Source organism: Cyprinodon tularosa, unplaced genomic scaffold, assembly GCF_016077235.1.
Source record: "Cyprinodon tularosa strain WSP-4 unplaced genomic scaffold, ASM1607723v1 ctg571, whole genome shotgun sequence".
NCBI lineage: Eukaryota > Metazoa > Chordata > Actinopteri > Cyprinodontiformes > Cyprinodontidae > Cyprinodon > Cyprinodon tularosa.
The window spans coordinates 709,922-734,889 of NW_024039309.1; the positions used below are offsets into that span (position 1 = coordinate 709,922).

General features: G+C 41.6%; 2 protein-coding genes across 3 annotated transcripts in view; one reads left to right on the plus strand and one right to left on the minus strand.

Moving 5' to 3' along the window:
• The first annotated feature begins 964 nt into the window (after window positions 1–964).
• cfi (complement factor I) lies at window positions 965–24,169 on the plus strand. The gene is made up of 18 exons (XM_038306104.1): window positions 965–1,131; window positions 2,637–2,794; window positions 3,022–3,175; window positions 3,294–3,357; window positions 3,433–3,592; window positions 3,693–3,889; window positions 11,805–11,906; window positions 12,000–12,115; window positions 12,302–12,322; window positions 12,586–12,619; window positions 14,088–14,108; window positions 16,962–17,104; window positions 18,144–18,247; window positions 18,415–18,519; window positions 18,613–18,788; window positions 23,247–23,348; window positions 23,428–23,576; window positions 23,658–24,169. Exons 1-18 carry the CDS (start codon window positions 1,078–1,080, stop codon window positions 23,724–23,726), a joined length of 1,929 nt encoding a protein of 642 aa, XP_038162032.1. The 5' UTR covers window positions 965–1,077; the 3' UTR covers window positions 23,727–24,169.
• Window positions 24,170–24,793: 624 nt separating this feature from the next.
• The window catches only part of LOC119797119 (calcium uniporter regulatory subunit MCUb, mitochondrial-like), a 34,865-nt gene continuing 34,690 nt past the window's right edge, over window positions 24,794–24,968 (minus strand). For both annotated transcript variants that reach the window (XM_038306073.1, XM_038306072.1), the window contains exon 9: window positions 24,794–24,950. In XM_038306073.1, coding sequence (XP_038162001.1) covers window positions 24,867–24,950 — 84 coding nt within the window. In that variant the 3' untranslated portion in view covers window positions 24,794–24,866. The remainder of the gene's footprint in view (window positions 24,951–24,968) is intronic.

Consider the following 24,968-nt stretch of genomic DNA (forward strand, 5'->3'; position numbering starts at 1 on the left):
GCAGAATTAGTTTGTTAAACCTCCAACGTTCTGCTCTCTCTGCTTTTCCTCATAGTAGCTTCATCTGGTCTGTTCCTGTTTGACTGTGACTACATCCTGGAGAGAAATATCAGTTGTGCTGCTGCCATCAACACCTTTGTTTATAGATGTCCGAGCTTGGCCTGTTTTTCACTGTAGAATTAGCACTTGTGAATTAGCGCTATGTAGATAAACTGAATTGAATTATTCAGCTCTATCACACTTAGGGATTGATAGAACTTCTCTACAAGAGAAAATGTTATCTTAATAAGTTGACCCATGTGCCAAGCCCTACCACAGCCCTACCACAACTGGTATGGTGTAAAACACAGCACTGAAGTATTAGTGATATATAAATAAAAGATACACGTAAATACAGGAAACTTACTGGTCTTAATCTAAAATTCACAGAACAATACCGTCCATTAAAATGTTAACACAATGAAGTCCCATCGATAAAATAATTTAAATAAATGTGCTTAAACGTATTTTTCTTTTCAACTTACTAGTTAAGCAGTTAATAAAATTAAATGGTTTTAGGCAGTTGGTTTCCTCAAATCCTTTCAATTTATCAAACATTTACAGTGAATTTTTAAGTGGTTATCGGTTGCTGTCTGTGTTCCCTTAAGTCTTAACTAAGGTTTTGTAAGGCGCATTGGTAAAAAAAACGAAAACATCATCAAAACAAAGAGGTTCACAAAGCCGTAAACAAAAGCAGCTTTGAAACTTCAAAAATCCCCTGTGCGGATCAGGTCTGAGTTAATCTTCCGAGCAGCAATTACACCCACATATTTATAGTTCTGTGCTGACAGAATCTGGGTTTCCCACATGTACAGTCCCTCTGTTAGTCAGATGGATCAATAAGTAGATCACATTGGTTTGTTCATGAGACAGGCTAATGATTGACTGGTGACAACATCAGCCAGCAGAGCACATATCAGACTTTAAGCTCAGTCAATCAGACAGAAAGCTGCTTCTGAATTTGCAGCTTTTCACACTTGTGGACATTTTTTTTCTCACCTTTGTATTTTTTTTGTTCAGTCCTCATCATCTGTCAGGATGAAGTCATACTCTTTCCCCTTGTTTTTTCTTCTCATCGTTTGCTCTGAATCGGTGAGTTGGACCTTTTCATTCTTATTCAGGCTTATCAGCAAAACAGAATCTGGATAATCCTAAAATAATTAGCAAAAACAGCAGTGCAACAGTAGGCTGTTTATCTAATCCTAACTCAGTGGTGTCCAAAAATTTTGCCATGAGGGCCAAGATCATCCGTTCGGCTGAGGTTGTTGCAAAACCAGTTTGTAAATATATTTCTTATGTAACTGTATACCTAATTGCTCAATTTTAATTTAAATATACAAGATACTCTATAAATTAATCTAGTGGTCATGTTTTGGCAGGCAGGGAGGTGATCTATATATCATTGTAGACCCAAATATAGTTGGGTGGGGGTCTGGGCTACACTGAAGCCTGCTTTTAAGTAAAGGTTTCTGTTCTAAGAGAAATTTCCAGGCTACTAGAAGCTTTCTTTTGTGAAAATGTTGACCGAGAATATAAAAAAAGTAGCGTCCATCTGCATCCTCAATGTGTACTGTCAGAACCAGGTTCTTGAATTATTGTCAGGGTCATCACAAAATCTGCCAAGGGCTGCAAATGGCCCCCAATCTCCACTTTGGACACAAGTGCCAAAAGAAATTCATTTTGAATTGCAGGTTCAGATGTCCAATCATTAAATTGGGCAGGATTGAAAAAGCATAACCAAACTTTTAACACGCTAACTGTAGCCCCATTTAAATTATCCTCTGAAAAATGAGGTGAGCTTGTGTAGGGTAAATCAGGGATAGATCAACATGGTTTAAGTAGAGAGTATTTTAACAATTGAGAAACAAAGTGGGCTTCTTTGTTTGATCTCTGGGAGAAAGGGAGTGGTCATGGTACGTCAAGGTTGTTGGAGGTCTTCAACAGGGGGTCTGCGACCCCTAGGGGATCCATGGAGGTGATAAATGGGGGTCGTGAAAGTTTTGGCTGATAAGACTTTTTTTTTAATATTCCTCCCTGCAATTTTTTCTAATAGTTGAAATGTCTTTAAATCCACATTAGCATGAATTCAACACACTGTAGTAAACAGATAGATGGAGGCAGAAGATGTCTTTCAGTCATCAATGCACACATTCAGCGACACACGGGAGCTCATTCAAGCTGGGCAATGTTTCATTTACAACACCTGTCCCATCAACCAGGAATACATTCTTAGGAAAACCAACACAAAATAAGCTGTTCTGATTATATACTTTAAAAGACTGTGAAGTTGCCACAACTTGCTCATATTACAAAGTAACCTATTGAACAAATTCAAGGGAAATATAACCTTTAGGTGACTTTTTCAGAAGGCCTCAATGTAGAAAAATTATATTGAAAAACTTTCAGATTATAACTTCTATTGCTTATATCAATATGATTTTTAAGGTATACCTGATATCGCTGAGAAAAACATTTAATAAGGGCTTTTTGACCATTTTTAGTAAGACCAGGCATCATCTGCAAACTGCATAAGCTGCAACAAATAATAAACTATTTTGATATACAGATTTATGAATCCATTTTAACTTCTTCCTCAGGGGAGTCCACCAGAAAAAGAGCAGGCATCTGCCTTAGAACAGCCTAAACAGGACAAGCAGAAACCAAAGCTTCCAGTGGTCACAACACCTGCCCCAAAAACCACTGAAGCACCAAAAACAGATGAGTTTTTGGGCCCACAAGAATGTCTGGACAAAAAGTAAGTCAAGTACTCATCTAAATGTTTTTGTAATCCTCAAAAATGGCTTTCTGAATGTCCTTCATGTTATTGTTTAAGATTGCAGTAGTATGGTAAGTTTAGTGGATTTATTAGACCGAAACTGCTAGTCTAGGTTGTTCAGCCAAAGAAAGGTGAGCTAATAGCCCCAGGTGATCTATCAATCTAGATCAGTTGATCAAAGAAGAATGATGACTCATATTCCTCAGATTGACTAGAGCATCATGTGACCTGATGTTTTGCCCTCCATGGCAGCGATGCGTTCAAGGACACTGTTCCTGCAAACCTCCCTACTTGTGTCCGACTGAAGGTGTGGAACCAGTTTGTGGGACAAACCACAGGAGTTACACATCTTATTGCCAGGTAAAACCAGAACGATCCTTATTTGTTTGCAAAGACACTGATTTTTTCGGGGACAAGCAGATAATAAAAGAATAATTTAATTATGTTTTGTGAAAAAACAAGCTGATTTGTTTCCCAGGTAATGGCAGTTTCGTGCCGGACAACGAAACTCCTATTTTCCCACTTTGGAAAAGAGTGCAAAGGTTTTGTCTCATAAACACATTTCTGTGTTTCTTTTTTGCATTTATAAATTTTACTTTCTTTTATTTGGAACCCAGAGAACATTCCTAAGTTCCAAAGTTCCCTGGACAGTACTACAGGAGTAATCAAGATCTTCCTTCCTGATGGCAACGGAGGTGGCGAGAACTTACTAGTGTGTCAGGAGTTGTGGGATGTGGCAGCTGCTAATGTTGCCTGCAAGGAGCACAAATATTCACTGTGAGGATAATATTATACACTTATACCTATAAAGTGCATTTTTTGGTATTGTTTTAAAGGAAAATACACACAAACTAAATGAAATTCCATACTGTAACAGAGGGGCAGCATCTGTAGACTTTGTGGACTACAACTTCCTTGTGAACAACACTGATAACAAAGACCTCCCTAACAACTGTGTCAACATCCATTGCCAAGGCTATGAGACCTCTTTGGCTGAGTGTGAAATCTACAATAAGGTGAATTCTTCAGGCAGAAGGGTCGCGGCAGCAACCTGTTACAAAGACCCACCCGAAGGTCAGTCTGAGAAGATCCTGAAATCATGAGCCCAATCTGCATGTGGTCACCTGAAGGCTTGCCTTCATTACATCAATGGTATCAGTTTGCTAATAAGGCACTAATGGTGGTACCTTTCTTGGCCATTGTGTGTCCAAAATTGGTACTCTTAGCTCTTCCAAGAGACTCTTTGGTTGCTTCTTGTCCTTGAGGAGTTTAAGTTTCTTCAAACTCAAAGGATCACTCTGTAAACAATGTGGTCATCTTTCAGCTGTAGTAGTATGGGTATAGAGTGGATGGAAACTGAAGCAAAGACAGAAAGATGTAGACAGAGCCTTAACACTTAGAGCATTTCAAATAATCCACAGCTTGCTAAGTCGTCTTAGTTGCACTCACTCTTCAGGGCTACAAAAGCCAGCTTTCATCCTAGTAAGATAGCTGAGGAAAGGGGCTGAATCCCTCACCATCGAAGCAGCGCCCTTTTTTGTGTCCTGGAATCTAAAAATATGGCTATTGGTGACGGAAGTGGATCCACAATTAAGTCCTAAATGACATAGGTCCTGCTTCCTTCCTAAAATATATTTTTTAACAGCCAATACACTCCTTGATTATTTCAAATGCTTATAAAGTGTCCAGATTTCTAGTGTTATTGATTCCTTATATCTTCTGTCATTATCATGGATGTGCCAAACCTGAACCTCAGGACCAAATCCTAGCTGACACTGACCCATTCCTGTCTTCTTAGGTCTTGAATTGGAACATGATGAATTTGTATGTCATTTACCACCTAAATTTTATTACCCAATAAGTGCCTCTCCATTAACTTCTACGGCTTCCTGGCCGGAGGTCCAGAATGTCTTGATCATAATTTAGCCAATGACAGGGTGCTCCAACCCTCTGGAAAATCCACTGCTCAATAAACTAGTCTTGGACTGTGGGAGGAACGTATTTTTGGAGGACATTTTGATCTCCCAATGGTAGATTTCTTGAGGGGAATTGTGAAGGAGCCCGATTACTTGGACTAAAGGCTTATTGACACTACCCTTTTGAAACCGTGTTGATATAGATCCAAGCACCGTAACCGAGAGAACGGTTGAGTATAAATGGTATGCCAAACTGAAACAGACTGTGTCAGACACAACCAAACTGCACAAAACTGGTACAAGCTCATTAGTTGGGCTTGGCATGGTTCAGTTCTGGCTCAGTTCTCAGATAACAAAGAGCGCATGAGCAGACCGCTTCATCTCCTTACAGTCGGCCTCCATAATCATGAAATTTTAGACATTCATAAAAATACTAGCTTCCTTACTGTGCCACACGATTTCTTGTGATGATTCTGCTTAGCAGTGTGATGAACCTCAACGTCTGTCATTGTGTCCTGCCTCTGTACACCCTGATTAGTTTGTCCTATCCACTTCCCAAAAGCCGACACTGTCAAGTAAATTCACCAAAGGCTGCTTTCTTCTCATGACTCCAAAAACTTCCTGAATGATATGGGTGCCGCTTATGTTGATTTTCTTGTTTACCTCTAGAGAGCAGCAGTACCATAGATCGTAACTAGGAGGTAAGGACCATGCTAGAGCGGTATGTAAATGGTTGTAAGGAACCAAGCTCGGCACGGTTAACTGATCCCCCTCTGTATGAACTCGGCAAGGATCGGTTTTGAGAGGATAGTCTACACTGCATGAAAAGTGAGATTTTCGTCCCCGTAAACTCCCCCAGATCTCCCTGATTTTCGTCAGTTTCCGACAATTTGCAACCCGCTCTTGTCCGCGCCACAAATTGTTGGAAACGGACTCTGACGTATGTGGAGAGCGATCAGCTGTACTAATGGCCCTAATTAGCATATGAATGCAGCTGGCCAGGTCTGGCTTGAATAACCTACTCAGTATTGGCTGAAACCACTATTCTCAAACAAGTAAAATCGCTCGTAATTGGCAGCAAAACCACACGTGGCCACGCCAGGCTTTAATTTTCTTACTGAGTATTGGACGGAACCACTTCTTTTTAAACAAGTAAAGTCGCTCGTGATTGGTTGGCATATATATTTACATATAAATTTACATATATATATATAATTTATTTATTCATTCATATATTTATTCATTCATATGCTGTGTATTTATGTTATCCTACACTACTACACAATTATTAGGCTACCATCAAGGACATGAATGAATTTATACAGGAAATGAACATTTGCAAGAAGCTGTTTATGCAAAGAAAGAGCTTTATTAAAACACACAACTATATACAACGCGTATCCAAACACATGCGTATCTAAAAATTACAAGTCCGTGAACGGTCCGTTTGCTTCCTCGGGGTTGGAGGTAACTGGCAGCATTCCCTCCGAGGCAGGTCCGATGTGCAGACGCCTACTGTGCGTGGCCCTGTACTTCGGCATCGCTTCTAACCGGGACCGCAGCTTAACACAGAGTTCAGTGAGATCCGGCCTACGAAATGGCGGCGACCGTACAATCCATCCAGAGACACCGCTAATGACGCCATCTTCTTCGTCGGACATGAGGTCGGCGGTGGCGGACTTCCAGAGTTCCACTTCCTCATCTGCTAGCACACTCTGCCTCGCTTTCAGCAGCTGAAAAAAAACAATGAATCAGCGCACTGCGTATGGACACAACACATCTATCAATGCACCTGAAAAATAGTCACCAAATAAAGTCTTACCCTCTTTCTTCTAGCCCGACTCCGAGCAGAATGCTTGGCAGCCTCCGCACGCAACGTGTTGGCTGGCTGTGTATATCTGAAGCTCCTGCGTACCGTCTCAAAATACGTCTTACAGGCAGCTGGAAAACAATTAAATGAGAGTGGTATGAATAAAAAATCAAACGCAAGTCACAGTAACAAGGAAGGAGAAAACATTAAAACAATGTCGTCTTTATCAACATCGTGCAAATCTGGACTTGCTGATATGGCTCCGAGCAAATAGGAGGTCACCGCCTCATTGTGAGGCGAGGGAAGTCTGTGAAAACAAAATGTACAGCTATGATCGGTATCTATCCGTATCCATTTCCTTTTACCGCAGAATGAAAGCATATTCTTTAAATCTTACCCTTGCTCCGGTTCATAGCACCTGCAATTAGCCTCCGAGTTGTGAAGACGGCGTACTGCTTCCTATGAATCACAAAAAATACACTTTAATAAAGCTTGTTCTTGCAAGGCTACCATTAGCCGTAGCTTTAGGCTAGGCTGCTATTAGCAGTAGCTTTAGTCTAGGCTGCTATTAGCCGTAGCTTTAGGCTAGGCTGCTATTAGCCGTAGCTTAAGGCTAGGCTGCTTTTAGCTGAGCAGGCAGTAATCAAACATATATTTACCGCTAGCTTCTCTTCTTTGAGTTCGTCTCTCCCGCACAGTTGTCACCATCGCGTCCAAAAGGAGTTGAAGGCGAGTTGAACGGGGGACGTCGTCCAGCCATGGATCACGTACCAGCAAAATCCTTCTTCTTCTTCTTCTTCTTTTCATTAATGGCGGATTGCAAGTAACTTTTAGGTGCATACCGCCACCTACTGTACACGTGTGTGTAGCAACATTTTCTCTACATTTATTAAATTCTATTTATTAATCTTGTGTTTTTAAGAAAAGCTTAAGCCGGAAACCCCCTCTCGGTACTCCCAGTTTTAATTGCATCTGAGAGCAACACGCAACAACACCACATTCGAGCGGGCGCAGGGAGGATCGGGGTCTTCTCACACCCCTGTTCTCCGGCTGCCGCCCGGAGTCTGGGGCCTGGAGGAAGAGCAAGCCACCTGGTCCGTGGTTTTGGCTGGGGCCGGCTGCGGGGCCTAGGTGGCCTGCCGGTGGCGGGGCTGTCACCTCTGCTCTCCCCAAAGAAGGTTGGATGGAGGGGCATGAAGTGCCTGGTTGAAGCGTTTTGTTTTTTTTTCCGGGGGGGGGCAGTTCTGGTTTGGTGGCAGGCGCGGGATGGGTGGGAGGGGTGCAGATGAATCACAGAAACATTTGGGAGGGGCTCTTGCTGGGGGTGGTCCGGTCCGTGTGCGGGGTGGGGGGCCGGGCTTGAAGCAGGAATGAGATGGGTTGGTGTGGCGGTGTCGCCGCTCCCCTCCCCCCACATCCGGATTTTAGGTTCACTTATTGGGTCATCCGATAGTCCCGGGACCAACCACCGGTGTCACCGGGTTTTTGGTCCTGGTATTATTGGATGTGAGTGTTATGTGTGAATGTGTGTCCGCGTTGTTATTTTCTTTATTTATTATTATTATTATTTTTTATTTAATTTTGGGTTTTTTTCTCTGTGGTACGAGTGGGGGCACTAGGGAGGGAAGGCATGATTGGGGGCTCGGATCCCTGGGGCCCGGGACTGGATCCACTTCGGGGTGGGGCTGGGTGTTGTTCGGGGATTTTCGGTGTCGGTGCCGGTGCCTTCGCTACGATGCCGGTTCCTGGGCGGTGTTTTTTCCTATGCCGGTTCTGTGGTATCGGTTCGGGGGGGAGGGGAGCTGCACGGCATGGTGGGGTGCGAGTCTTGGGTCCTGTTTTGGGCTCCGGTGTTTCTGCTCGCATTTCTCCTCCTGCATATTTATTTTAATTGTAATTATTTATTTATTAAATAATAAATTTCTTTACTTATTTATTTTTTCTTTTTCTTCCTCGGTGGGGGGGAGCGGTTGCGGGCGGGTCGGTGTCTGGTGTCCACTGTCGCATTGTGGGGGCTCCTTTTTTTTTTTTTTTTTTTTTTTGGGGGGGGGGGTTTGGCATGTCTGTTTTCTCGGGGGGGCAGGCGGGCGCCGGGCCTGGGACGTGGCTGTGCTGCTTTGGCTTCGTCCGGTGGGGGAGCGGCGTGGTTCGCTCCGCTCTGGTTTTGTGCTGCCCCTCGGGCTGCTGGGGGGGGGGGGTTGCGCCGGCTGCGGTCTGCTCTTCTTGCGGTTTTGCGCCGGGCGGCTTTTCTGCTCTTGGGTTGATTCTGTGCGCGGTGTGTTGCGTTGCCCGCTGTTGGCGTAAGTCTTGGTGGGGTGGGGCTGCGCTTTGGGCCGGGGGGGCGTTTTGGGGGGGCCCCGCGGCGCTCGCGGCCGGGGGCCATGCGGCGGATGCACGTGGGCCCCGGCGGGAGGCGGGGCCGCCTGTGTGTTTTTCCTGGGTGGGGCGGTCGCGGTGGGTGTTGCGGCCGGTCGCCGGGGGGCGGGGCGTGTTTCGGTGCTCTGTGGGGCTGGGGCGTTTCGGTCGGTGCCGTGGGGGGGCCGGTGTTCGGTGCCCAGCTCTACTTCAGGGTGGCCGGCTGCCGGCGGGGCCCGCGGACTCGTCCCTGCGGCTCCCCGGGGCGCCGGCATGGCGGTGGCTGGGGGGCTTCTTCGTGGCTGTCTCTCCTCCTCCCTTGGTGGGGGTCTGATTTCCGGGGCTGGCCCCTCCTTGGTGCCTTCGCTTCTGGGGTCCCTTTGGGCGCCTGGGGCTTTGGGTCTCCCGGCGCTGGACTCAGTGCTCTGGGGGGTGTGCCTCTCCGGCTCTCCACAACCACTATTGAGCATTTTTTCTATGGTTAAAACTTTACATGCACAAGTTCACCCTCACAAATAACTACAGGTGCTAGGCTTCAGGTACTTAGAGATTCACTTCCAAACAGAAACCCCACATTCATATCTTCAGGTAACACAGAGTACATGTCAGACTTAATAATATTACTTCAGCGATAGTTTCAAGGTGTTGCTTTATTGTATATCTCGTACCGTGTCTTTTGGTTGTGCTGTTCTTTTTTTCATCTCGTTACAGGTGATGAAGCAGACTGAAAATGTTTTGTCATTGTCTCCTTCCTATCTCCTCTTTCTTTCATCTTTTGTCCTTTTTTTCTTTTTCCTTTTTCTTCTTCTGTTTTTCTGCTCTACTTACATTGCAGTGTCCATATGAACTGTAAAACTCCCTGCATAATTATAATAATTGCAATTGCCATACCGCTACACTTGTGAAAGTAAAATCTGTTGGGCTCCTTTTGGCATCAAGACAATTATTCTTATTGCCACCTTGCCAGACAGGACACTGTAAAAAATAAAAATAAAATTAAAAATAAAAAATAAAAAAAAAGGAAGAAAATATGATTCTCGTTGGACTCATACCTGGACCAAAAGAGCCATCACTACATATCAATGCTTTCTTAGACCCCTTAGTTGATGAGCTTCAATAACTTTAGTTACTATGAGTTACTATGATGCCATCAGTTAATACATCCTCTGTGCATTTAAGTAAGACCAAAGAAAAAGTCACGGTAGTCATGCCACTATGCACAGTAGTTGAGCTCTAGGAGACTGTGATCTCTGCAGACCCCTCATTCTGATTCTAATGTTGTTTGCATGGAATGCACATTTTACCAACTGATTCTGATTAAAACAAATTTTTGAAATACATTATTTTGTGTATTTTTTTACATAACATTTGCATACACAGTAATCTAGCGTACTTTAATTAAATAAATAAATTCAAGCTAAAATGTAAGAGTCTATAATTAGGCTATACTGAGCCTGATCTCTTTGTACCATCTATTTGGGGGATATTTATTGCCACACGTTGGGCCACTTAATACCAATTTAGCATCAAATAAATGAGGCAGCCTACCTCAGCATTGTTGCTGACCTTATGTCCTTATGACCACAGTGTACCAATCTTCTGATGGCTACTTCCAGCAGGATAATGCGCCATGTTATGAAGTGAATCATCTCAGACTAATTTCTTGAAACTTTTCCACTTAAGTAATTGTGAATTGAGCATATTGACAGACAACATTTTATTTTTTCTCTTAAATGCAAATTTTTAAAAAAATAATTACTGCTCTAAATGTATTGCTATGTCAGCTAAAGTACTGTTTTGGTCTCTATACTTTAATTAAATAAATCAATTCAAGCAAAAATGAGAGTCTATACTGAGCCTGATCTCTTTGTATCAGAGATTTTCTTACCTTTTGCATTTGTATAGCTCACAGCATTTTCATTTACATGTTAAAGCCTCCCCTAGAATTCCATTGGGGGGAGGCATGGGGGGAACACTGCCTAAGAAAGCCCACGTCAATTTCTGACAATTTATGGGAGTTTTCGGTGAAGCTTGCAAATTGCCGTAAACTGCCGCTAACCTGAAGTTCCACGACAATCTACAGTGCCGCATATTGACGAAAATCCCACTTTTCATGCAGTGCTAAATGGGGCAATTGTCTCCCTTTATGAAACACAGAACTAATTGTATTCTAAACAATCCGACAGATGATTCTTGAGGAAATCTAACATATAAAGTGCATCCCTGACCTTGAAATTTTTCTTTTTTCCATCGCTCTTGAGAAGCTTGTTGTCCAAATGCTGGAGTATGTTATTGTGGAGAGATAAGTTAAAAAGGCAATGCTTTTTTTTCGTCTATGGTCTTGAAATATGGGTAATGACCAAAAAAAACAAGATTCCGGATAAAGTGGCTGAAATTATCTCCTTTTACAAGGTAGTCGAGCATTCATTTAAAGATAGGTTGAGGAGCCAAACCATCCAGTAAATGGTTAAAATATAGGACATCTTTTCTGGATGCCCTTGGATGCCTCCCTAATGAGGTGTTTCAGACATATCCCAGCTGGTAGAGGTCCAAAGGATGGCCCAGAACACCCTGGAGGGATTATGTCTCTCAACTTGCCATGAAACACCTTTTGATTCCCCCAGGGGTGCTGGAGGAGGTGTCTGGGGAAATGAAAGCCTGGGAATTCTCATGACCCATTCCTTGATAAGTGGAATATGACAAGTATGAATTTTAAAGCTAATAATGTGCAACTGGTTATTTAGAATTATCTGGAAACAGCATAAGATTGCAACTACAAAATTTGCTAAACATGTTTTGCACCCGAACTAGCTTATTATTAAGTTTCAAGAAGTTTTATGCAACAAGCAGCCATGTAGAGAGCTACCTGTGTCACGGGCTCTGCTCCCTGTGGTTTTTCACATTGCAGAATGTGGCTTCACCTGTGCAAACCAGAAATGCATCTCCCTCAACCAGACATGTGACGGAGTGGATGACTGCGGCGACCGCAGTGATGAGATGTGCTGCAAAAGTAAGACCAAAAACCAAGAAACCTGTTTTATTTAGTTGAAGCTAAAGAAGTATACATGTTCAAGGTTACCCTGTATATCCTTGTGTTTTTCAGAATGCAGGAATGGGGCTTTCCGCTGCAAGACAGGGATTTGTTTGCACAAAGAAGCAGTTGGTGACAAACAGATTGACTGTCTTGATGGTGCAGATGAATCACAGAAACATTTGACTGCATTCAGTAAGAAACCAAAATCATCAAATGAATAGAGCAGTTTATTTTAAAGCAACACTGTGAACCTTTTAGCCACAAGGGGTGCTAGACAGAAGTGGTACCATGTCATTGTCTCTTAATTCTCAAGTCGGTCAAAAGTCTCTGTCTTCAAATTCCAGGTCAAGTTTCAAGCAATCATGTTAGAGTCGAGTCTCAATGAATGGAATGTCACCTCTATGGTGGGGAAGGAGCCTGAGCTGGTGGGTGATGTTGAGAGGATCCGGCAAGAAATGGTCAGATTAATTTTGACACACAGCTCTGGCTCTTGACGAGCCTCCTTAAGAGAGGGATTGAACACTCTCTCACTCTAAAGAAGAGAGAGGAGGAGCTGGCTTCGATGGTTTGGAAAGATACCGGCCAAACCTGTTAGGCACAAACATATTCTGAGGGTCTACTTCAAACATCTGGTAGACTCTACTGCTCTGTAGAGGTAAAACTCCCACCTCTAGGAAAACCTCAGGCACGTTCTTGAGAAGGTGAGGGACACTGAATCCAAGTGGGCCATGTTCTGCACCTCCATTGTTAAGGCAACTCATCAGAGCTTGCTGTAAGGTTGCTGGTGCATGTTGCAGCTGCAACCCTCAAACCTGCTGGTGGACATAAGTGGGACATCCTCCCAGCATGTCTCACCAGGCTATTGGACCCCAGAATGAGCTAATAGGTACCGGCTGTCCAAGTGGCATGGAAACTCCCTGCGGTCTGTGAGGCAAAAACCTGGGTGTTCGTATAGGCCATGGAAAAAGAATTCGATATGGTTTTGAGGCAATTTTCTAAGAAGGTGAAAGCAGTACAGCACAAACACTGTTTATATTGAGGATTGTGTGCTCCCAACCATGACTATGGATGTTGTGGATCGGCGGTCAGAGTACTTTGAAGACCTCCTTAATCTCGTCAGCACGTCTTTTCATTTAGGAAGCTAAACATAGGACTGAGGTCACTGTGGTGGTTAAAAAGCTCCTCTGTGGCAGGGCCCCAGGGGTAGATGACATTCACCCAGAGTTCATTAAGCCTTTGGATGTTGTGGTGCTGTGTTGGTTAACACATGGATGGATGGATGGATGGATGGATGGATGGATGGATGGATGGATGGATGGATGGATGGATGGATGGATGGATGGATGGATGGATGGATGGATGGATGGATGGATGGATGGATATTTGGTTTTAAATCTTTATCATCAACACATGTTGTGCGGCTGAAAATGTGCTAACAGGTTAGCTAAACTTGGCTATCTCATTGTAGCAAAACAAAAGCACCACCTACCATTCTTCATCATACTTGAGATGTTGGACAAAGCTGGGAGTTTCCTCTGTGATTTTCTTCTTACATGTGTTGGATATTGTATTAGATTTTATTTGTTAAAAAATTTTGAAATCTTTGGAGCTTCTTTGTTTTGTTTTATTTATTTTTTTATTTAGTTAATTTAGTTGGCTGTGCTACAGCTAATTTACACATAGTGTTCATACAAAGTGGTCAAAGACAAATAGATGTCCTGCTTTTGTCAATATATCAATATTTGTTAATAATCAGTCAGTTTTTGTTTCAGTTCTGGTAACTAAGTTAACTAAGTTCTGGTAAAGGCTAACTTAAAGCTAAATTATTATTAAGTAAAGTGACTCAAAGTCAATAAATTATTGCTTAACATTGGCTTATGAGTTTTGATATTAGATTATTTTACAATTTTTATTAGCACAGAAATCAGTGAAATCTTAAAAAAAAAAACTCAATCTATCAGGTGGCTAAATGTCTAAATGTTTTTCTGTTCACTTCAGGTGCAGCAGCGTCAGATAAAGCAACCTCACAACAAAGCCCCTCAGGTACCGTAATAAACAAGTTTGCATATGATTGTAAATGTTGTTTTTTAAAGAAAATTTTAAGTTTTTTTAATGAAAGTTTGAAATCATGTTTTGATATCTCCTTTCTTTTTTCAGAGTATATCTCTCGTAAAAATGGTACGTAACTGCAGCGCTAGTAAATATGAGGTAGAACTTCTTTACCTTTGTCTAAGACAAAAAAAGGATGATGCAATAAGTTTATTAGAAAGCCAAAGCCAAGTAGCCCTCACCATACAGACACACAGCAAATAGATAAGATATATATATATTCTCAGTAACTATATTTCTAGAGGTGCTATTGACCTGACATTTCCTCCACATGTCTGTATCAATCCACACATACAAAGAAATCAAACATAGATATCCAGCAATTAAGTTATGATTAATGATATGGAATGGCACAGGGGAAAATATTGAACATGCAAAAGGGAGGTGCAAAAAGGCATGGAAAGCCAAGACAGCAGCTGAAATATCTCAGTAGTTAGAAAGCAATCCTGCCCATTGTAAGTGCAATTTAAAATCAGCTGGTTCAATCCCAAATGATGGCCTATAAAAAGGTGTCTCTGGTATCACACAAAAAAACTCCTAATAATGGGTAAAAGTAAAGAGATTTCTTAAGACCGTTACAGCCTTACTGTTGCAAGTCATAATGATGGCATTGGATACAGAAGGATTTCTAAACTTCTGAATGTTCCAGTGAGCACTGTTGTTGTCATAGTAGGAGCATGTCCACTGTGAGAGACATAATCTAGAAAAAAATATCAGAAATCAAAATCAATCATTTTCAAACTATGTATTTGTATGATACTGCTGCAAATAAGAATTGATTATATGAGAAAATCAATGTTAATATTTGGCATAGTAGCCTTTCTAAGTAGGTCTAACTAGTTTTTCACCAGGTTTGCACACACTGCAAACCTCCCTCCAAAGATTCCCTATTGGGTTTAGGTCTGGAGAGTGGCTAGATATCTCAGGTAGGCTCAAGTAGGAAACTTGGGGAAAACCTGCATCTATGTCCATCGTTCGACTCATTATATGTATAAAAAGAGTAGTTAGTTAACTTTTAATGAGGGTAATAACCCACCTTAAAGAGGAGAAAGGAAATCAACATCTTCTCTCGAATATTGAATAAGGAAAAACAATTACACGGAAAACAAAAGCTAAATAAAATACTAAACTCAGTAAAGAGCCAGGAGGCATCTGCTCTCTACTGGTTATCTGAATGTTTTTTTTCTGTATTGCAATTAATGGTTATTTATGATGGAGTGATCATTAAAACAGCACCTAAACCCTTTCTAATAATTGAGGACAGAGACTCTGTCCATGTTGCTGACTTTATTACTTTTTACTTGATCTGAACAAGGAAGTTTTTTTGCATTAGTTTTCTTTTCTCTTTTTTTTTGCTTCTTTTTTTTTGCATTTTACATTTTTTAATCTTGGTTATAGTCATTTAGTGATTGAGCTTTTTTTGGATTTCTTTTGTCTGCCATCATTTTCGTGTTGTTTATGTTGACCTGTTTTTAACATTTTGGTTAGTTCATTTTGTTGTTGTTTGTACAGTTTGATTAATTAATTGATTGATCGATTGATTGATAGATAGATTGATTGATTGGTCGATTAATTGATTGATTGATCGATTGATTGATTGATTAGCTTTATTGATCTCACAGTGGAAAAATTTACTCGTTACATCGGCTCGATAGTCAAAAAAAGAAGGTGCCAAAATGTGCATGGGGGATATATACAGTATATAAAATGTGTATATACACAATATACATAGCAGCTGAAGTTTCTTATATAGCAGGATTATTATACAGGGTTATTGCACTGGGTATTAAATGGGTATTTATATAGATGAGTATTTATATATATATATATATATTTATTGCACAGGTTATTGCACAGGGTATGAAATAGTAATTGCACATTAGACATGCTAAAAGTTATTGCCGTTGTAGTGTCGATTGTAGAGTCTGATGGCAGCAGGGATGAAAGACCTCTGGTAGCGCTTCTTTTCACTAACAGGGTGTAAAAGTCTTTTACTAAAAGAGCTGCTTAGGTCCTCTACAGTCTGGTGCAAAGGGTGAAAGGGTGTTCTCCATGATGGATGTAAGCCTGGACAGCACCCTCCTCTCAGCCACTTCCTCCACTGAGTCCAGAGTGCAGCCTGGGACAGAAACAGCCTTTCTCACCAGTTAGCTTAATCTCTTTCTGTCCCGCTCTGCGCTGCCAGGGGCCCCGCAGACGGCAGCATAGAGGAGGGCTGATGCCACCACAGAGCCATAGAAGGTTTGAAGCAGGGGCCTACTCACTCCAAAGGATCTCAGGAGTTGGAGGCGACTCTGGCCCTTCTTCTATGGGGCGTCGGTGTTATGAGTCCAGTCCAGTTTATTATTAAAGTGAACACCCAGCTATTTGAAACTCCACAGTTTCTACGTCCTGTCACTGGATGTTCACGGGGGAATGAGGTGGGGATCTTTTCCTGAAGTCAATCACCATCTCTTTGGTTTTACTGTTAAGACATAGGTGGTTCTTCTCACACCAGTCCACAAAGTTCACGATGAACGACCAGTACTCCAGCTCGTTCCTCTCAGAAACACAGCCCACAATGGGGGGGTCATCCGAGCACCTCTGGAAATGGCAGCTATCTGCTTTGTAGGTGAAGTCCGAGGTGTAGAGGGTGAAGAGGAATGAAGACAGAACGGTGTCCTGGGGGGGTCCCAGTGATGCAGATTGCCACCTCTTACCAACAGCCATGCAGCGGCACGTACTGAGAGCATTTAGTGAGGTAGTTGATGGTCCAGGCAGCAAGATATTTGTCCACTCCAACTTCCTCCAGCTGCCCCCTCTGCAGCAGCGGTCTGATGGTGTTGGCTAGTGTGAGGGGAGTCAAATTGGGTGAAGAAAGTTTTATTATTCAGTGTAACCACTATAACTTTAATCCAATTATCTTTTTCAACAATCTTCCAGAAACCCGAGCCAACAGAGAGCATCTGGAGGCCAAGCTCTTCTGTGGGATCCCCAACAGAGACATAGTGGATGACACAGAAACGGATGTGCGAGGACGGACCAGCCGTAGGAAGAGAGTGGTGGGAGGAATCCCGGCGAATCCGGTCAGTAACGCTCACTATCACATCTAAGTTTTAAATGTACAAGGTCTTATCTTCAGAGAAGCCATACACATAGCATGAATTATTTCGGGCAGAATACAAGGGGATCTTAGAGTGCTGTAAAGAAGCTCTGTGGGCCGCAAGACAGAATCAGCAAAGGATACGACCCTCTCAAGTTGCATAGGCGAGTTTATGTGAAGAATAACCCAATTAAGCTTTGATGCACTTCGAGTGCTGAATACCAACCTGAAAAATCATTTATTATATCACGCCTGTGTAAATTCTCAGTCATTAGGGTCCATGGCACTGACAGAACAGGCCTAAATAGGATTAATTGATTAATATGTAGCTGGAGCACTGATGTTTTTTGGCCGCATGCAAAATAACATGCAAACGCATTATGTACAAATAAATAAAAAAATAAATTTCCAACACTTTAAGTAAAATTGTAAATGAAGCTTAGATTCTCTTACCAAAGGCCTGCCTTTAACCAAAGCTTAGCTCCACTGTACTGAAGATAATACTAACCTCTACCTCTAACCTTGTTAAAAACTGGGTTCTTTCGTCGGTCGGATTTTGTCCCAATTTAGTCCAATGATAATATTTTCTTCAAGGAACTGAAAATTTCGGCTTTTCACCTTTCACTTTTCAGCCAAATGTAGACTTAGTTTGGACGTAAATCATGCAGTCCTTTCAACAAATTTTTGCTCAGTGAGTAGCACTCGCCATTCTCTCTAACCCCCGACCCACCTACTTACATTTACCTTATATTCTAAAACCTTATTATCAGTCGCTGTTGCCTTCCACTATGGATGATTATAAGTTAGTCCTTTTATCAAGCATCCATGCTGTTATCTTAACCTTTCAAAAATGCATATAGTCATAGTTTATTAGATACTGTTTTAGGGCTGAAATGAAAGCACATTCTTAATGCAAAGGTCAAAAGTTTGATGTCAGGAGTTTCGAAGCATCTCTTGAAAATGACTGTGAATCCACCTGATGTTTGTGAAACCTGACAGTCCGTCTCCCTGCTGTTCTGCAGACTCAGATCCAGTGGCAGGTGGCTCTGGAGGAGAACCGGAGGATTGACTGTGGAGGAGCTTACATTGGAGGCTGCTGGGTCCTCACAGCTGCTCACTGTGTCAGGTAGCTCAGAGTATACTGTAGGGAATTTCAGTAAAGAAACTTCTCAATGTCTAATGTTTTACTGACAGTCCATCTCATTCCAGGTGTTATTTTGATGTATGCAGGGGTTATATTATTGTTTCTTAAAGTATTAAGTTGTTTTTTTACCTCTGACATTTCTTTACCAGGCAGAATCCCTCCGCATTTAAAGTCAAGTTTTCTCTGTGGAAGAAATTTAGAGCTCAAGGAACGACGGACATTGTTCCTGTGGAGGACATCCGCATCCACCCAAAGTATGAGTCCAGCTAAGCACAGATTCTGAGGACAGTTACACATTATGGTAAACCTTCATTTTTACTGACTCTCTCTGTTTGGACGTCCTGCAGCTACGTGCCTGCCACATATGAAAACGACATTGCTCTAGTAAAGCTGGAGAAGCTTCCATTCAAAGAGGAATGCCTGGAGGACAACCCGGCTGTCAGAGCCGTGTGCGTCCCCTGGACCACTCAACTGTTCCAGCCCAACCACACCTGCAGCATCTCAGGGTGGGGTCGCACAGCAGGTATGAGCATTACCATTGAGGGAAGAAAAAAAATGTCTCCAGTGTTCATAGGAAAAGAAACACAGAGTAGCAGGATCTTTACCGAGTTAAGAAAAGCATTTTTATTTATTTTTTTACCTCAACTCCCTCAAAAAATTGTCAATACACATGGCAAACCAGTAAGGGGCAATACGTTTATGTAAGACTTAAAAAAAAAAAAAAAAAGAAACATGAAACCTCTTGGAAACACGTAGTCCCACCTAAATAAAATCAGGCTCCGTCGGACTTCAAAGTTTTCTCTCCTTTCGTGAGGCCAACAGTAAGAATGTTATCCAGGGCAGGAAAGGAGTTCAGGTCCATGGAAAGCATCCTGCTTCCTAATCCCGGCTCCTTCCAGCACTGTTCGGAAAGCACTTATCATGGCGACCACGGCCATCCGACAGGGAGGGACGGGTGTCGCAGGTGTCGGGGGGGCCGGTGGAGCGTGTGTTTGAGGAGGAGACAGAGAGCCGTTCCTACCGAGAGACAGTGCAGGTGGAGGGGCTTGCTGCCGGATCAGAAAGTCTGACATAGTGGCTCAGAGACGGATCACGCCGTTAATTTCAATGATTCTGCGCTGTGGCCAACAACAACGACTGATTCTGTTTGATTGAATGTTGTACGTTTAAAAGGAAGTCTTTCTCAGAGACGGCAAATGAACTGCTAGCAGATTCAGAGGGCAGAGAATTCCCAAAGTATCTAACCTGTTCCACCTCCCACAATGGAAGGGAAAACACGTTAGGGCCTCGCTGATATACAGCAGGTCAAAAAAGGCCATACTTTGCCGGCCATTCTTGCTGTTCTCCTATGAAGTAGAGAAAAGATCAACTAGTCCACTAAATTCAATAGATGGGTTGAAAATACCCAACATAAAACACAGAAAGTTTTATGAAAGATTTCCAGGGAAAAGTGTAAAGGGGGTGCAAGAAAGACTGTGTTGTCCCGGTCGTGGCAAAGCTGTCAGCTGACCTGATGGCGACCCCTGATGCACCGCCGCTTTGGCTAAAGCGTTCTTACTGATTTAATGAATTCAGTTGGAGTCCTTTTTGGTATAATGAAGGAGGTAGGAAAAAGAAGCCTGATTCTTTCTATCAATATGTTATTCGCAATAGGGTCCGCCCAGCATTCCTATCCACTGCTTAGGAGCTACGGATTCCCACAATCATTTGCATGGCAGGACTTATAGGCACCGCCCACCTCAGAGAGTTCAACATACAGGTGCTGGTCATAAAATTAGAATATCATGAAAAAGTAGATTGATTTCAGTAATTCCATTTAAAAAGTGAAACTTGTATATTATATTCATACATTACATACAAACTCATATATTTCAGATGTTTATTTTGTTTAATTTTGATGATTACAAATGACAACAAATGAAAATCTCAAATTCATCATATCAGAAAATTAGAATATTACTGAAGACCAATAAAAACAAAGGATTTATAGAAATGTTGGCCAACTGAAAAGTATGAACATGAAAAGTATGAGCATGTACAGCACTCAGTATTTAGTTGGGCCTCCTTTGGCCTGTATTACTGCAGCAATGCGGCGTGGCATGGAGTCGATCAGTCTGTGGCACTGCTCAGGTGTTATGATAGCCCAGGTTGCTCTAATAGTGGCTTTTAGCTCTTCTGAATTGTTGGGTCTGGTGTATTGCATCTTCTTCTTCACAATACCCCATAGATTTTCTATGGGGTTAAGGTCAGGAGAGTTTGCTGGCCAATTAAGAACAGGGATACCATGGTCCTTCAACCAGTTACTGGTAGCTTTGGCACTGTGTGCAGGTGCCAAGTCCTGTTGGAAAATGAAATCTGCATCTCCAAAAAGTTGGTCAGCTGCAGGAAGCATGAAGTGCTCTAAAACTTCCTGGTATGTGGCTGCGTTGACCCTGGACCTCAGAAAACACAATGGACCAACACCAGCAGATGACATGGCACCCCAAACCATCACTGACTGTGGAAACTTTACACTGGACTTCAAGCAACGTGGATGAAGTGCCTCTATTCTTTTCCTCCAGACTCTGGGACCTTGATTTCCAAAGGAAATGCAAAATTTACTTTCATCAGAGAACATGACTTTGGACCACTCACCAGCAGTCCAGTCCTGTTTCTCTTTAGCCCAGGCAAGACGCTTCTGACGCTGTCTGTGGTTCAAGAGTGGCTTGACACAAGGAATGCGACAGCAGAAACCCATGTCTTTCATACGTCTGTGTGTGGTGGTTCTTGAAGCACTCACTCCAGCTGCAGTCTACTCTTTGTGAATCTCCCCCACATTTTTGAAGGGGTTTTGTTTCACAATCCTCTCCAGGGTGCGGTTATCTCTCTTGCTTGTACACTTTTTTCGACCACATCTTTTCCTTCCCTTCGCCTCTCTATTAATGTGCTTGGACACTGAGCTCTGTGAACAGCCAGCCTCTTTAGCGATGACCTTTTGTGTCTTGCCCTCCTTGTGCAAGGTGTCGATGGTCGTCTTTTGGACAACTGTCAAGTCAGCAGTCTTCCCCATGATTGTGTAGCCTATAGAACTAGACTGAAAGACCATTTAAAGGCTTTTGCAGGTGGTTTGAGTTAATTAGCTGATTAGAGTGTGGCACCAGGGGCCATCAATTTTGAACCTTTTCACAATATTCTAATTTTCTGATATGATGAATTTGAGATTTTCATTTGTTGTCATTTGTAATCATCAAAATTAAACAAAATAAACATCTGAAATATATGAGTTTGTATGTAATGTATGAATATAATATACAAGTTTCACTTTTTAAATGGAATTACTGAAATCAATCTACTTTTTCATGATATTCTAATTTTATGACCAGCACCTGTATTTCTTCCCATGTTCTGTGTGTGACACATCTGATGTACACACCTGCATATCTTTTGGCTTTTACTATAGAGCTTCAGCTATTCAATAAGTGTGCGTAACTTTGTTTTTTGTTCCTTTTCATCAGGTAATAACGTTTCTCTCCTAACCATGATACTGCTCTTACTTTTGATAGGAGCTAGGAGCTACAGTTTGTAATATTTGGATTGAGGGTCATGTTTTCATTTAGTGTCTAACATTGTTTCCACAGACATTAACTTGTTAGTCAATGCTTGAAGTTGACTTTATCCAATGAGCTGGAAATAGGAAGTAAAAACAGCCCATTTGGTGCCTATTTAGATCCAAACGCAGCAGCTTTGACCCTTTAATGATTTAATGTGAAAAGGTACAGAGTAAAGCCATCAGATATCTGCATTTCTGAGGAAATGACCTCACAAGGAAGATGGTGACCTTAGGTCAGAGTAATCAGCTTTATGGTGTGACTCGAACATCCACTGAAGTTAGAATTCTGATTTGGAAAGTCATAACTTCCTCACCAATCCCAACCATACTATATTTAATATGGCTGCCACAGGCTTAAAGCAGAGTAATTACTACACATATATACTTGTATTTGTCTTTTTGATGCATTTAACATTTTTTAATCAGCGGTTAATATAATTGTACACATCGCATTCAAAGTATAAACTAGAGAGAAGTAGGGCTGAAACAATCCGATTAATCGAATATTGGAATAATCGTCAACTAATTTAGTAATCGATTAATCGTTAACTGGAGTGTAGAGACTCTAAAACATGCCTTAACCTGACAGAGCGACCCACTTAGAGCAGGAATTATACCAAAAACAAAGCATTAAATAAACATTTTGCATTTACAATCAAAACAAAAAAAAAGTGTTTGTCAATATGCTCCATCCTCCTGAAGTGTTCTAATTTAATAAAAAAAAATATTCTTTAAAAAACATTTGGCTATTCAATTACTAATCAATTCATCGAATAAATAAACAGATTTGTTAAAATGCAAAATAATCGTTAGTTGCAGCCCCAGAGAGAAATAATATGCTGATTTTATTGCTAGTAGTAACCTTATTACTGAGCACAATGATTATAAAATCCCAGTAATTAAAAAGAAAATTGTATAAATGATATGTGACATTCTTCTGGGTCAAATTTTAATAAAAAAACAAATAATCTTCAAAATTATTTGTTCAAAATTCAATTCTGCATTCTTTAAATGAAAAAGCATTTCTGGAAATGCTTTTTCATTTTAAATAGGTAATGATTTGCTTCCATAAGTATCGCAGAAGGAAGCAACTGGAAAAAACTCACTTGTGGTTTGAATATCTGAGTTTATAGCTGATTTTACAATGCTGACCCAGTAAACCTTTGTAGCACTTTCATCCAATTAGAGCTGTAGGAGAAAACACAGCCAACATAAAGCAAATTAAAGGGTTTATTTCGTTAAAACAAAAATCTAGCTGACAATAAGGTAAATCCATGATGAAGTTTTGAAGGCTTTCTTTTAATAAAGAACATACATGCTGAGCTGAACCCCAAACAGACTAAGTCTGTGAAGTCTGATTTATTGGTTTTTGTTTATGATTGTTTTGCACAGATGGGAGGTCTGCTCAGGTGCTGCTGTGGGCCAACGTGTCGCTCATCTCCGGCTGTGAATCTGCCTATGGGGATCGCTTTAAACCAGGGATGATGTGTGCAGGTGAGTGCCGGCAAGTGCCACCGGAGCCAGCAGCTGTGATGTGGTGTTAAAGGCGTGAGCTGGTTTGGTTTGTGTGCAGGCGACTTGGAGGGCAGCGTGGACTCGTGTCAGGGCGACAGCGGCGGGCCTCTGGTGTGTGAGGATGAGCTCGGGGTGTCCTACCTGTGGGGCATCGTCAGCTGGGGAGAGAGATGTGGGCAGCAGGGGTTCCCAGGAGTTTACACACAGGTAATGCCCCCTTTTCTTTGCCTAGGAGTTTATAAATAGCATGGAGACCAAGGTGAATCTGGTTTCTTCTCCTCCTGGCAGGTTGCACACTACTTTGAGTGGATCCGACTTCACACCGGCTGGTCTGCAGTCACCAGGTTTAATTCCTAAATAGCTTCTCATCGCTGCTGCAGCTCACACCCATCACCCTGTTGGAGACTTTTAACCGTTAAGCCGATTCTAGAAAACACTTTTGTTCTGCTTCATATCGCTGTTAAAATTTTGGATAATTATAACAATTTCAATACATTCAGACTGATTTTTTACATATTGTCTCAGCATTTTTTGTGGTGTTCAAATTAGATGTTTAGTTCACAATAAAACAGCATATAAAGGAATTTACAACTATGCAACAAGTGATCGTTTCATAGAGGATCTTTATGCTCATGCCGGTTGTTTTGACAACAGTCTAACCGATCCCCGATACGTGCCGCTGATTTGTCTGTAAGCCCAGTCTTTAGGCAGACATTGCTATCTCTTCCTTCATTAGATGACCATAATAAAAAATGGTTCAAAGTCTGCAAACAAAAATAAAGATTTATTAAGGAATCAAAGGAGCTTTCAGACTCAAATTTTTAAAAGCATTGTAAAATATTGCAGGGTTTTATATATTCCCAAACCATGTGTTTTTACAAACCATTTTTAGCCAATGAGACTTTTTCAAAAAACCAGACTCCAAGTGATTAACTGAACAAGCCCAGGCCAAACCCAAGCTTAAAAAGTCCAGTGATTTTTATTTTTTACTTTTTGGGAAAGAGATAAGGTAACATTTGGGCTACAAAGGTTGATAAAACTTGGACCTTAGAAGGTTGTTTGATGGGTCTTATGGATGCATCCCAGCAGATGTAACTGAATGATTTCCAGGAGCTTTATCAGGATTCCTTCAATCTGATCGAACAGTTTTAAACCAGGCCTGAAGAAATGTGACGTGGATTTCTATATAAAATATAAATTGCTTTCTGGGATTTTATGCATGTTTTCAGCAAACCTTTATGGATAAATCCTGGAAATCTTTGGCATATTTCTGATTGATCACCTATTTTATCGAGACATCAAGTGTTTTTTCAACCTTTTTCCTAAATCTTAATATAAAGAAATTTAACAGAAGATTAAAGCTCTTAATAAAGATGAGCAGAAACCAGCGTTTAAAACATTTTCTCGGATGAGACAGTAAAGTAAATCGGCTTTCATAAAAAATAATCAAATGCCTAAAAAGTGCAAACATGTCATTAAGGGGATGGAGGTTAAAGTTCAGGTGGATCTCTGAGGTTGAATCTGATTGACTGGCAGCTGCAGCTGAATGGCGCTCCTCAGTCTTCGCAGGTCGTCCTCCACCTGGACACAAAATGATGG